The following is a 15,036-nucleotide window of genomic DNA, read 5'->3' on the forward strand; positions in this document are numbered from 1 at the left end:
GGCAAATGAGGAGCCAGAGTCTTACTTAATAAAGACAATAAACCAACCGTCAAGTTAATCTAGGATTTCTATTGAATGGCAAAATACAGCACAGAAATGGCTGGCATTATTGAAAATTTTTCTTAGATCTCATTTAGGTTCAGATACTTACCAATGAGTATAGATTCTATGAATTTCAAAGAAAGTTTATTAAGTCATCAAGACAACCCATCCTAAACAAAAATGTACTGGGTGGGGGCAGAAATGAAAGAAGACTATGAAGGATCACTAATGGAGGCTTCCTAACTATAAGACTGGTTTTGCTATCAATATTTTGTAACATACTAAAACTGCACTTGAACACAAACTTCAACTCACCCACTGACATGAAAATAGTGTGAAGCTCTATCTTAATTCTCCTAAGCAGTTCTCCTTACTAAAATTCACACACTACTACAATCAGAGAAATGCAAATCAAAACTACTCTAAGTTCATCTCACTCTAGTCAGAATGGCAATTATCAAGAATACAAGCAATAATAAGTGTTGGCAAGGATGTGGGAAAAAAGGTACACTCATACATTGCTGGTGGGACTGTAGATATGGAAAGCAGTATGGAGATTCTAAGAAAACTTGGAATGGAACCACCATTCGACCCAGTTATCTCATTCCTCAGTTTATACCCAAAGGACTTAAAATGAACATACTACAGTGATGCAACCACATCAATGTTTATAGCAGCTCTATTCACAATAGCTTTAACTATGGAACCAACCTAGATACCCTTCAACAGATAAATGGATAAAGAAATATAATACATATATACAATGGAATATTACTTGGTCTTAAAGAATGAAATTATGGCATTTGCAGGTAAATGGATAGAACTAGAGAATATCATGCTAAGTGAATAAGCCAATCCCTAAAAACGAAAGATGGAATATTTTCTCTGATAAGTGGATGCTGATCCATAGTGGCGGGTGGGTAGGGAAGAATGAAGGAACTCTGAACTGCACAGAGAGGAATGTGGGGAGGGGTGGGGCGGTGGGGATGGGAAGTACTATAGAATGAGACAGATATTATTACCCTATATACATGGATGAAAAAACTTAAAAATTCATACTGCTTTATATTTATGCTTTGTCCTATAAAAGATTGTTTTTAGCAGTACAGTTAAGACTCTTTTCAGACAAATAATTTTGCCATTTGCAAACATGGTTTATGCCTTAGCTAAGTGTTCGAATTCAAAAGTATCCAAATTAACATAATCTTTACTTTCCTATACACATAAAACTATTTAAAACTATCTCAATTAATTAAAATTCAAACACATGGTCAAAAACAAAGCAAATCAAAATATACCTGGCCTACCCTGCCTGTATAAACTTCTTTGAGGTTTTCATTACATCATGCTGTATGGCAGGAACATTTCACAGTTCTTAGCCACAGGTCACATATAGTCACAATATAGAATCGTATTTCCACTAGCACAATAAACACAAGTCCTAACCGTATGTGGCTAGAGAAATTTAATTAAATAGAATACATTCTACTTTCATTTGGATTTTTAAAAATTAAATCCCTAATCGAAATACTTGTAATTCTTGAAAGAAATAAACTAAACAAATGTTAGCAGCAATTGTCCTACTCTCCACTTTTGAAGACCACTGCTTTACTTTCATATGTATATGTAGTAAGCAACTCAATAAAAATTCAACTTACCAGATCTCCACTGTCAGGAACTGAAAATTTGAGAAAAAGAAATGCAAATGAGTAAGACACTAAAGAATTTTGCAATAAAATAGCCACCAGCATCCAAAATTAACCTCTACTTACCTTCAGGAGGGGCAAAAAAATTAAAGAAAGAATCATTGGAAACTGTTTTGGTCACAGTACGAACTGTCCCACGTCCCTTGTGTTTCTGCTTCTTCTTAATAGTTTTCAAAGTGACATTCTTTCCTTTTTTCCAATCTATCTGGCACCTAACAAAACAAAGGGGAAAAATAGCACAATTTCAATTACTAGATTTTTAGAATTGTTCTATTGTAATATCAAATTTTAGAGAGGATAACTGGCTTAAATGCTTTCTGTAGCAGCATGAGAAACATTTTATTTCTAAACAAAATGTTCAAATATAATTAGCAAAAACAGTATAATAAAGATAAAAGTGTGGTGTTTTCCTGGCAAAGAAAATTGGAGGGAAATGGGACAAAACATTGTACTGAAATGTCTGGCAATAAACAATGCATATGTATTTGTCAAACACACACAATAGAAATACCAAGTATCACAAATCGTAAGTACAACAAAGAGATAAAACAGTTATGGTTTAGATGTAAAGTGTTCCCCCAAAGCTCACGAGACAATGCAAGGTTTAGAGGAGAAATGGATTATGAGAGCCTTAACCCATTAAGTGAATTAATCCCCTGACAGGATTAACTGGTGTGGTTGGAGATGGGGGGAGGGCTGTCCACTGAGTTCCTGAGGCTGTGCCTTTGGGGTATATATTTTGTATCTGGCAAGTGGACTATCTCCCTCTCTCCCTCTCTCCCTCCCCCTCCTCCCCCCCCCCTCTCCCCCCTTCCTGATCATCATGTGAGCTGCTTCCCACCTCTGCAATCCTTACCTCATTCTGAGCCCCAAGGAATAGAGATGACACTCTAGGGACTGAGACCTCTAAAACCGTGAGCCCTAAAATAAACTTTTCCTCCTCTAAAGTTGTTCTTGTCAGGTCTTTGAGTCACAGCAGCAAAAAACCGCTAAAACAAACTGTGAAAGTAGAAAATTAACTTACCCTGTACAGCCCATAATTTCTGGTCCATCAAAAGAAAAGGGATCAGAATCATCTGGTTCTGACCTCATCCTATATGTCTTTGTCAACACTTCATTTGTGAAATATTCATTGGGTTCAAAGTGAAATTCTAAGATAAAACTCTTTAATAAAAAAAAAAAAAGCATAAAAATTAGTTTAATTCTTACACTGTGAATTTCAGTGCATAAGTAAATAGCTTAATCTATGGTTTTTAATAAGCATACACAAAATTCTAAATGTTTTCCTAATTCTGAAACATAATTATGTTAAAAGCAAAATGAGGCACGAATAAAATATAGTTTCAATTTACACCTATCACAGGGTAGGTACACTTAAGTAAACTGACCAATTCCCCCTTTTTTCTAACCTCCCCTCCAGCAGGCTTTTAAATGAGACTAGAACTTGACACTAGAAAAAGCTCAACTGTAAAAATCTACAGCCTATACTTACAGTAGTTTTAAGTTGACATAATACTGATAATTTTTAGGAGAGGTTGTTAGCTAACCTTTTCTCAAAGTGTCATTCACTTTATGAAATTCTCATGCACATGATTTTTAATACAGTATGTTCCCTTGCTATTATTTTTTAATCCACTTTAATCCAGGATCATTAATTGTATTTTAAAAACAAGTGGCAGTTCACAGAATGGAAAAGAACAACAGCATAAAAATTGGCAACACCCAAATATTTACTACAATTAAGAGTAACAACTTATCAGTTCCTTCTCACTTCCATCCCTAATTCTTGAATGGCATCTGTTTTTAAAAACTTTCTTTTATCTACCTGTTAGCATCTGTTACAAAATTGTAAATATTTCAAAGTTCTTTTACCATAGGTTGGCCAGCATCTGAGAATTTCACTTTAATATCTTTCAAGTGCTTCAGAATAGGTTCATCATGTTCCTTCAAATTAAAATAATAATAAGAATGAGAAAGATGGCATTTCAGGGTCAGTGTTGTGTTTACTACATGAAGCAGAGCTAAGATGTACTATCTTTCACAACAACATTTTACCTAACAATCATAAACCTCAGGACTCTCCAGATTATGGCCTATACTGAAGCTACTTTATACTATAGTTCTACAGAAAGTAACTAAACAGACAAATCATCCTACAAGCTGTCAGTCTAAAAAAAACAAAACCAAATCTAAAGGCATGTCTGCTTTAAGAATGTTTCCTGATTGTAACTGCTTCCTCTTCTAGCTGCTTCTTCCTTTTCTATTTTGCTGAAGTAGAAATATAATAAACTGTCATTATATTGAGACCATGTTTCTTCATGTGACTTCCAACAACCATAAGACATGGCAACAAGTGCTACAATACAGATGGTAGAGGTCCAAATAAATGCTTGAGGCAATATTTCCCAAAAAAGTACTATCTGTATTGGTTTTTCAGAGAATAAGACAATTATGAATGAGTTAAACACCATTACGGTATTCTTTTAAAATGCAAATTTCCCTTGAAGTAGTTCTAATTTCAAACTGAAAATTGACAGTAATACAATTGCAATTACGATTCCCTCCCACTTGCTACCTCAAAATTAAACAATATAAAGATAAGAAGATACATGGGCTGGGGAGATAGCTCACTCGGTAGAGTGCTTTTGCCTTGCAAAAACAAGGCCCTGGGTTCGATCCCCAGCACTTCATTATCTAATATTTGAAAATGAATTCTAATTTGATTACAGTCATCAAAACTGTAATTTTCCTTCTATAAATGATTGCTGCTTCAAAAAAGCAAACCTTTAACGATCAATACCAAAGAGAACAATCATCACAGAAATATAAAATTCAAAGATTTACCCTGAGATAAACTGGTTTTTTTACTAAAATTAAAATTACCTGAACCATGTCACTGAGCAAGTCAACATTCTTAAAAACAGTCAACCAAAATTCAGGAATTCCTTTAGGATCTTCTTTTTCTTCATCTTTTTTCTCATCTTCTATCTTGGCCTTTTCTTTCAGCTCCTCCTTAATTAAGTGATATTATATATTACTGAATACCCATATTAGAACTCTTGATAAGCTCTTACACATTCCCTTAACTTACAGTGCCTAGGTTCTGAAATAACATATCTATCATCACCCATAGTTAACTTAGTCAACGAAGTTCTAGTTTAATTGTGTAAAGACTGCTGTTTATCTATTCTAAACCTTAACTGCAACAAAATAACAGCTACCACACCTCACCCCGAAGAACCACTAGGACCAGGAAAACCATTTTAGGAAAAAAAAAAATGAAAAACTTCATGAAAAACAAAGACTTTAAGCACAATAAACAGGAAAACTAACAAAATAATAACTTGTTCAATGCCTTACCTTGAAATGTTCTTAAGGTATTATATTCTCTTTATCAATCAACATTAAAATAGCAAGGCTAGAGAGGAGGAGGGTGACAAAACAACACTAGACTGGTGTCATAGTTCTATCATTATCTGTTGCAGGCAAGTCACTTAAAAGCTTCAATTCAAAAATGGTTAGAGTCTTTTGCCTGTCATCATGAAGTCCAAAAGAACACACTGAATCTATAAGCTTGAAATACTGTAAGTATACAAGGAAAAAATGATATTGGGTACAGTTGGTGCCAGGTTGAAGTGGCTCATCTATACTATCCATTTTATAAAAGAAACCATTTCCTAACAATTCTAATACTTCTGACAACTGTAAAAATACACTAAAAGAAAGCTGGTACTAACCGAAATTTCCTCTTCTTCATCTGGTTTCCATTCACATTCTTCTTCTGTAGGTTCATAAATTGCATTAATGATCTCAAATCGCTAATTTAAAAAAAAAAAAAAAAAAAAGAAGCTTTCATAAAAATACTGGCATCCAAGCTCAAAAATAGTTGTTTCTCTTAGGATTCTTATAGATTTAATTAACAAATACACCACAATCTTAACTGTTACTATGATGGTTTCCCCCAAGTACCTCTAATATGCATTTTAGTAAGCTGTACAAAGACTAAATCACACCCCTGAGAGTGTTTCTATTTCCAAAGGGTGTAGTATAAAATTTTAAATAAAATAGTAAAGAGTTATTACCTTATCAAATAGAGGCTGATAGAGAACAGCATACTTTCTTTCAAGATCATGAACTTCCTCATAGAATTTGGCTTCTATCTGTGCACATTTAACTTGAAGGTTTTTGAGAGCATTCACTCGTCTTTTAACTACCCTAGGCAAGCTGAAAGGTTAGAAACCAGTTACACAGCATCATAGTAACACACAAATCACACTTCTTTAATCAGGTTGAAACTGAAGCAAAGAAGTAAATGAGTAAGTTCCTATGTGACGTAAAAGGTGTATTAAAATTAATTAAATTTCAAAACAGATATATTGATCCTTGACTACACAAAACCAAGTAAAATATATTGGTAATAGAAATCATATTGTCAACTTAACCTCTTTAATTGTAATCAAGTTCAATGCTGGACTTGTCATTGATGGCATCTCAAATGAATAACAATGATTACTTGAATATTTCTTTTTCTCACATCTGTTTCACCTGTACTAATTGGGGAAAGCAGTGGAGAATATTTATTTTGAAGAAAAGGATAGATATACTATTACTTTCTATTTTAGTCCCTATTTAATTTGGATCTACATTAAATAAGAATATAGTATTATTAAGAGAGGGAATAAACTTTTAACAGATTTACTGAGAAATGATTCATATATCACACAATATACCATGGGGCACTGATTTTTTAAAGTTATAGTTAGATATGAGTTCTTTAAAAATGATTAAATTTATGAACCCCCCTACCACCCCAAAAAATGTTCACTCAAAATTTACCTACTTTCACGGAATCTATGTAACAGGTCCAGAATCCAGGTTAAAATTTTCAACCACAAATTTTTGTAAATCAAACAGTTCTCTTACTCAACCCACTAGTCTTTAGTTAAGATTATTAGAAAAAAAAAAAAAAAAATACTGAAAGATAAACTTTCTATTTTATAATTAAAAGTTATAAACAATATTTTGTCGATATGGCAAACTACCACGAACTTCTAAGCTTTCTCTCCTACCCCAAAATTGCCTCTAGAAACTTTACCACCACCAAGAAAACAACTATTACAGGTGCCCATGCACACAGGCACATACATACACACACACACACACACCCCCTATAAATAACTTTTGAGTAAGATCAAAGGCTATCTAACTGGCATAGAATGGTAAGGTGGTCCTCAATCTGGGAAGGGATGGCTAGAGTAGGTAGCAGTGAAGACAGGTTAGAAGAAATCATTTTTGCAAGAAATGTTTTAAAGTTTCTTCTCTTGCCTTGAAACAATCTCAGCCTATCTTCAAAGGAGCCCAATGTCAGAGCATCCTAGGATAATATAGTCAAAGTCAGACTACCTCACTCCTCTACCCATCTAACGTAGGTATAATAGATCAGACCCAAAGGAGACTGCTTCTCCCCAAAGCAAACCAGAATAATTGCCTGGAATTGTCAGTCAACTTTGAGTCTCGGGCTCTAAGTACACTCAAGTTATCTCCTCTCTCTTTAAACTCTAAGAGACTGTCATAGACTACTTCTGACCCCAATGCTTATTTATTAGAGTAACTAACATACACAAGGTGCCTGAGCCCAAAAGTTAAAATAACTATACATGAGTAATAGAATTTCTATTCTATTCTAAAGATCTGAACAGTTATCAAGAATTTAAACAAAAATGGAAATATATTTAGAGATGAGAAAGATATTAACAATACGAAACAAGATCAAGAAATCAAAGTGACTGGGAATATTAAGTATAAAAATACCATAAGAAAAATAACCAATAAATAAGATAAACAAGATAGATTCAACTGAAGTCCATGAGGTTGAAAAGTTCCTCCAGAAGGCAGCATAAGAAAATTAAAAGGCTCTTGAGTTATGGATGACAAAAAAGTACCAACATCTCAATAACAGAGGAGGTAAATATTAGAAGAAATAACAATTTCCCTTTTCTTGAGAAAATTCTTACTCATTAGTGATATGTATTACTATTAAAGATACAAGAAAATTCTAAAGGTGTTCAACAGAAAAAGCAAATACACCAAAAGAAAAGGAGTCAGACTAATACTGCTAAGTTTCATAAGAAACACTATGTATGAGAAAAAAAATGAACCGCAATTTAAAAAAATGTTAATAACTTTCAATCCAAAATTTATGGCCAAATTGTTAAAACATATATGAAAGCAAAATAAAAATTATATCAGGAACATCAGGCTTAAGGAGGTATGCCACATATATTCATTAAAGGCAATTCTTGAGAAATAAAACAAAAACATAAGTAATTCCATATAAATATGAGATTCAGGTGGTCAACCAGCTTAAATTTTACAGTTGGTTGGAAAAAAAAATAATAACCAGAGAAAATAAAATTACAAACAGTACTGATATTAGACATTTAACAAACCAACAAGGGTGTATGAGCCTAGGTATTAAGTTACGAGACATTATGATAACTTAAAATAGAATGTATTAAGTTTAAAACTAGCAGAAGACAGCCTAATATATCCAATGAAAAGTATAAGAAGATGCTAAAAAGAAAAAAGTACAGTAAATTAAAAAATAGGGAGAGATGTCAGTGGTAACTTCAAAGATGATATAACCTGCAAGAAGCATGATGAAGTTGACCTTACTAAGAAGGCAAATATTCATACAAGAAGGCAGGATAGAAAAAGAAATGTTAGTTTCTTTAAAAAAAAAAAAAAAAAAAGAAAAGAAAAGAAAGCTGGGATAGGCATCTTATTATTGAGAGGGAGAAAAAAAAAACAAATAACCTAATCATAGCTATCAAAATATATCATAAACTATACACTTATTAATTTAAAACCCAGATAAAATACATACTCATTTACAAGATAAAACTCCAAAAATGACACAAAAGAGAACTTGAATAAACCAACTAAAATGTTAAAAGAAAATGGTGGCCCAAAACTTCCCAGGAGGTCTAATCCCCCAACTCCAAAAGCTCAAGTGCAATTTAGAAGAGTTCTATCAAATATTCAAGGAAGAATGAATTCCTGTTTCACTAAGTTGTTGCCAAAAAACAGAAGAAAGTAATTGCAGCTACATTCATTCATTAGGCAAATGAAGTCTTGACTCCAAAACCTGTTAAATATTAACACTTGTGAAAGTTTCTTGTGGACACACAAATACACATTCATGCACACATGCATACACATGCACACAAGCTTATTTCACTAAAGAATAAAAACAAAATTATTAACTATTCAGCAATGTAACACATGATAATTAAGTTTACTCCAGGAAGACAGGCTCGTTTGATATCCAAAATATGTACTGCCAAAACAAACATTTTACTTAACAGATTCAAGGGAAAAGTTCAAAAGATCATTTGAATAACAGAAAAGGCTGGAATAAAAAGATAGGTATTGAAGAGTGGAGATGTAGCACAGAAGTAGCGTGCCTATCTAGCATGTTCATGGGCCCTGGCTTCAATTACCAGTGATGAATTTAAAAGGGAAAAAATGGGGGGGAGGATGAATATAATGGAGAGTTATGGAGAGTTTTTATATTCATTCCCAATACGTAAGCCTAATGTTTAACATAGTACTAAGTTTTGGCCATTGTTATAAGGATAGATGAATACAGTGTGGTCCAATGTCGAAGATTTAGAGCTAAAACTGCCATTATTTGCAGATAAGCTCTTCTGCCAAATCTGGTGGGGTAACAATCACTACAGCAAATTCAGTAAAGTTACTGGATGTAAGATCAAAGTTTAAAAAAAAAAATCAATAGCATGCCACTGTGTATCAGGAACAGTCAACCAAAACTACAATACAATAAAATTCAAGGCAGCAACACATTTAAAATACACAAAATGTCTGCAATGAAAACGCTATTGTGAAACTATGACAAGACCTAGAACACGATACAAATACAATTATATGAATATGCAATATTAAAGATACACTTCTCTTATTAATCTATAAACTTGGTGTCATTCTTATCAACATTTTAGGGTTTCAATAAATTTTTAAAATTTTGAGAACTCTCATAAACTTTACTGTCAAACATGTGGTGTTATTAGGCCAATCTTATGATTCTGTTTGGGGATGGAGGAAGATTAAAGAAGCAACTTGCCTTGCCAGACAGGAAGTCAGAGTAATGAAGTATGAAAATGACAAAAGAATAGACAAAAAGGCTCATGAAACAAGAGTGTGGAATATTGTCTCTTGGGGTAGGAGAATGTTAAAGGAAGCAACTTGTTCTACTAGATATTAAGACATAACTATAAAAGTATGACAATAACAAAAGACAAAAAGACCAATGAAAGGGAAGTGCTGCTCAAAGACAAATGCAAGTGTTTATAAGAACTTCAAAAGCAATAAAGATGGATGGGTACACAAAGTGAGGGAAAGAATGGACTGTTTATAGATTTTAGTGTTCTAAAAACTAGCCCACTAAAAATGGGTGGGTGAGCACAAATGTTTACTGGCACCAAATACAAAGGTGGCTTCTAGAGAGATAATAGACCTAAATGTCAAGGCAAAACTATTAGTGAATAGGAAATGTAGATGGAACTACAAAGAACTTCTAAACATTTCAAAAACATAAGCCAAGGTGCGGGGGACATTGCTAATATAAGAACTAAGGATTTCTGTTTAATGGAGGACTCCAAAGATAAAAGTTAATAGAAATTACACAAATATTATTTACATTTTCTAAAATTGAGATGGGAGTAGTAACATCTAAAATACAAAAGGACGTCTACAAAACATGGAAGACAGTAACCCCAATAGAAAAATGGACAAAATGTGCAAATGGGCAACCCAAGTCTCACAATCTTAAAAAGAAGCTTGAAATTCATTAGGAATCAGAAAATAAAATGAGCCCATACCTCTTAACTTGGTTTAAAAATAAAAAGCCCTATAAATCTGGACGATGCCAACTATTGGCACAGACAGAAAGACAAAGAAATCTTTGTGCATGGGACACAGTATTTCTGGAAATCATGTTAGAAATACCAAAAGTTTGCATCCCCTACATAACTAATGATCCCACTATTAATGTACACATCCCAAAGAAAATACACACTATTTCTTAAGAGGAGATGTACAGGATGTCTGTCACAATAGAATCTGTTGATGAAGATAGGAGTCCTTTGAAGGAAAAGGTTTGGGAAAAAACCAAATGAACAAAAACAGTGGACACATACCACGGAGAACCAAACATTTAGAAGTTAGTAGTAATACATACAGACATTCAATCTAACTGGATCTTAAAATCGTAAAGCTGAGTTATAAGTTTAATGAGATATCCAGGATATTATTAATTATGTTACTAATGAAATACAAGAAATCAATCTATTCTATGCATTTCTAACAAACCTCTAACACATCTCAGAAATGGTTAAGATCAATATACCTCCTGTGAACTTAAACTAAAACAAACTTTAAAAGATAAACTCTAAATAGGTGGTTCTAAAACTTCCAATAATCCTACAGGAGGTACCAACAGACATTAGGTTTCCACTATTACATACATAAATCTTAGATGGTTTAAAAAACAGATATACCTGCAATGCTGATTACAGAAAAATAAGGAGGATGAAAATGAACTTGTACCTTTCAATGTATCCTGTTGGTGTTTCTACCAGACCATCAAGTCTTTCTTGAAGAGCTGCAAGAATCTGAGGATTTTGCATCATCTGAACAGTCAGCTGACGCGCTTTAAAAAAAAGGGGGGGGGGCATTGAAAGAAGGCTTTTATGAAAATGTATTATGCTTTTTTAACAGGACAGTCCAATCATGAAGTTTTCCTAATTGGCCCATAAAATGCTTGTGTAATGAGAAGAAATGGGCAGGGTAAGCTAAAGAAAACACACTGTAGGAAAACCCAATGTTCAGGAAAACTCAGATTCCTAATGATCTCTACATTTCTTAAGGTCATTGCTACAACTACTATGAACAATAAATATCCTTTCTCTCTTCCTACTCTTCCTAGTACCTTGTTTCACCCACCTTGTACTTTGGGAAGCTCAAAGCTTCATCCAGATGCCTATCTAATACTCTTGACAGTCCTTGACACAACACATCAGAAAACTGCAAATACAGTGACAGCCTAGGATAAAGATGGAGTAATGACCTGAACGTTCATGTTTGATCTTTGCGTATACTTATGTGTATACAAATTAAATTAATAGTTAAGACGATCAAAGGCTATAACTGAAGACAAACAAAATTTGATTATTAACGTTTTAAAAATTATACTCAATCCAAATCTAAGCTAGATTTATGCAAAACAAATAATGTTGCTATCTCTCTTCTTCATCAATACAGTATTACACAAAATTGCCAATAATTGGGCTGGGGATGTAGCTCAGTTAGTAGAGTGCTTGCCTTGCAAGCACAAGGCCCTGGGTTCAAACCCCAGCTCCGAAAAACAAAAACAAACAAAAAAAACCCACAATAATTTTTCCCAGTTATGTTCCTGAAGGTCAATTACTTCTGATATTAATTCAATCCCTGGATGACATACAGCTGTAGTAACTAAAGGCACTTTAGAAATATCAAAAATGTCCACTAAGGATACGGTCTCATATCTGTTTAAGAACACATTGTAAGATGAGAGCTATGAGTTCTGGAATCCTCTCACAATTTACTTCCCATCTCTGGTTTAAAAATGAAAATATGAGTCAGCTGGTGCTTCAATATTCTTGGCCCAGATACACAGGGTATACCTGAATAGTACAATTCCCTACTACCACTCCTTTTAAAATTATCTGCTAAGGTAAATTTTGAATGATTTTTGTCTATAGTTAATAAGACTTCTTGTTTGGAAGAATGGAGTTTTAGAAAGACATATGTATGCATGTTTTCTATATATTAAACTCTAAACATACTGTTCAGAAGCACTAACAAAAATAACCCTCAACCCCACCAACTAGAATATTTCTAAATTCAGATAAAACTCACATAGCTCTTTGATACAGCCATGCCATGTGTTATCCAAGCAGTAAAGGATTTGATCTGTGACTTTTGATGAGTCATTACATTATTCCTTACTAACTCCTTTGTTTCCCCTCTCATCCTCCCTTCCTCTCTTTCACACACATACACACACACACATTCATTCTCTCTCTCTCTCTCTCTCAAACATAAGTTACTGAGCTAGCAGTATGGATTTGTGGGCAAAGGACAATTGGGTCCGAAAAAAATTTTTTTTAAAAAAAGGAATTTCCTTTACTTATTACTCTCCTCTAGAAGACCACTGCCAGCAACCACTGGCTCCTGAAGTAATTTAAAATAATACCTTTAATTTTTGTTTCTTCACCAGTTTCTTCTTCTTCTACTTCTTCAACATCATCCAAATCTTGATCAAGTTCAGACTGTTCTTTGCTACAATATCATAGTATCACACCATGGTTCAAAGGTACCAATTACAAAAAAAAAAAAAAAAGAAATTATAGAAAAACTTAAATTCATTTTCTAAATCAATATGCTTTCTTTCAAAGATGATAGGAAATTCAAAAGGTAATTCAGTTTCCTAACTTCATACCTAAGTACTAACTGGAAGTACATTAACTTTTATTTAAAAGCATCTAACCAATTATAAAGTTTAGGGAAGAGTGTTGGTGGTATAGTGGTGAGCGTAGCTGTCTTCTAATTACAAAGTTTATACTTTCATCTTTATAAATGTTGTCTGGTCAATTTTGGGGAAATGTGATTTCAGGTGGCAAATCCTTTTGACCTAACATCATCCACTGAGTTCATTCTTCCTTCTTGGTATGAGTATCTTCATTTTATATAGGATAGCAAAACACTACGGTAAAAGTCTACCATTTTCTAGACTACTTTGTAGATGTGGCAATATAACTATGTTTTAGCAGTGAGATAAAAAAGCAGACACAGTAGAACTGAGGAAGAATCCTTAGAGAATGGCAGATAGCTAGGAAGCCTTTTTTTGATCTCACTCCCTTCTTTCTTTCCCCCTAGAATATGGATTGATTGCTACATCTCCAGCAGCCACACAGGATGATGAACACCTAGAAAACGTAAAAGCCACTAAGGTAAGTATAAAGGAGTTGGGAAAAACAGAAGGACCTGGGTCCCTGATGGCTGGTGGAGTAACCATACCAGCCTGTAGTCACCATCTCTGAACTTTTCCTTTTTCTTTACTTCACAGTAGAGATGGAGAACTGTTAAGATTTCTAAGTCTACTTCTTGCGTAGAGTAAAATCAGGAGGATCCCATTAGGAGAGAAGGTAGAAAGTAAGAAGATAGCATCCTTCTTTTTTTGTCTTGAAGATCACCAAAAATCTAGTTTCTGAACATGAGATTAAATCTAGCATTAAAAAAGGGGATAAAGGTACCTATTGTCAATGTAACAGGGTCATCATACAAGTCTTTCTGAGTTTGAATTTTAACATTTGGATTAAAGATTTAGTTGCTTCATGTCTAAACAGCATTTTAAAAATTAATTTTCATACATGAATAAATACTAAGTCTCCTATAGGCACAAGTACAGAAAGGTACTGAGCTAACAAAATTTAGGTCCTTGTCAACTAAAGAAAGGAATTCAGTTCTCAGAAATGATGATTTACACACAGTTTTACTTAGTATAAAGTGCCAGGTTTATACTTAGTATAAAGTAAAACATTGCAGAAATAGTCTTGATGTATAAACTAAGTGTATGCTTGCTTGAGTTTAGGGTCACAGGCTAAGCTAAAGATAACACACAGCAGCCATATATCTTCAATTATCTACTGAACATCCACATCTTAAGGTTTTAAAAACAGTTTTCCACGGCTGGGGGTATAGCTCAGTTGGTAGAGTGCTTGCCTTACATGCATAACGCCCTGGGTTTAATCCCCAGCACAACAAAAACAACAACAAAACAGTTGTCCACAAACTATGTCATATGCCCAAATTTAGCCCACTTTTATCTGGGTAGGTGGGTGGGGTGTGTGCTAGCGACTGAACCCAGGGATACTTTACCACAAAGCTATCTCCCCAGTCTTTTGTGATTTTTTTTGATAGGGTCTTTCTAAGTTGCTAAGACTAGCCTAGAACCTGTGATCCTCCTGCCTCAGCTTCCCAAGTTGCTGAGATTACAAGCATGAGCCAACTATCAAGCCTGGCTCTCCCACTACTATTTTAACAAATGAAATTTTTATTGAAACACAAACTAATTCATTGATGTATCATACATGGTCACTTCCACACTACATCACAAGAGTTGGGTATTTATGAGAAACCACATGGCCCCAAAATGCCTAAAAATATT

At 33.9% G+C, this 15,036-nt stretch overlaps 1 protein-coding gene across 4 annotated transcripts in view; it reads right to left on the reverse strand.

The window, feature by feature from the left end:
* Nucleotides 1–15,036, reverse strand: part of NAP1L1 (nucleosome assembly protein 1 like 1) — a 32,110-nt gene that overhangs the window by 4,000 nt on the left and 13,074 nt on the right. For 3 of the 4 annotated variants that reach the window (XM_079139188.1, XM_079139187.1, XM_079139189.1), the window contains exons 3-11: nt 13,063–13,148; nt 11,376–11,478; nt 5,831–5,972; nt 5,486–5,566; nt 4,632–4,760; nt 3,621–3,692; nt 2,773–2,912; nt 1,815–1,960; nt 1,701–1,720 (exon numbers count right to left, since the gene is read on the reverse strand). In XM_079139188.1, coding sequence (XP_078995314.1) covers nt 1,701–1,720; nt 1,815–1,960; nt 2,773–2,912; nt 3,621–3,692; nt 4,632–4,760; nt 5,486–5,566; nt 5,831–5,972; nt 11,376–11,478; nt 13,063–13,148 — 919 coding nt within the window. The remainder of the gene's footprint in view (nt 1–1,700; nt 1,721–1,814; nt 1,961–2,772; nt 2,913–3,620; nt 3,693–4,631; nt 4,761–5,485; nt 5,567–5,830; nt 5,973–11,375; nt 11,479–13,062; nt 13,149–15,036) is intronic. The other variant, XM_079139190.1, reaches the window with a different exon arrangement.

The sequence above is a fragment of the Sciurus vulgaris genome (genome assembly GCF_902686455.1).
Source record: "Sciurus vulgaris genome assembly, chromosome: 5".
Taxonomy (NCBI): domain Eukaryota; kingdom Metazoa; phylum Chordata; class Mammalia; order Rodentia; family Sciuridae; genus Sciurus; species Sciurus vulgaris.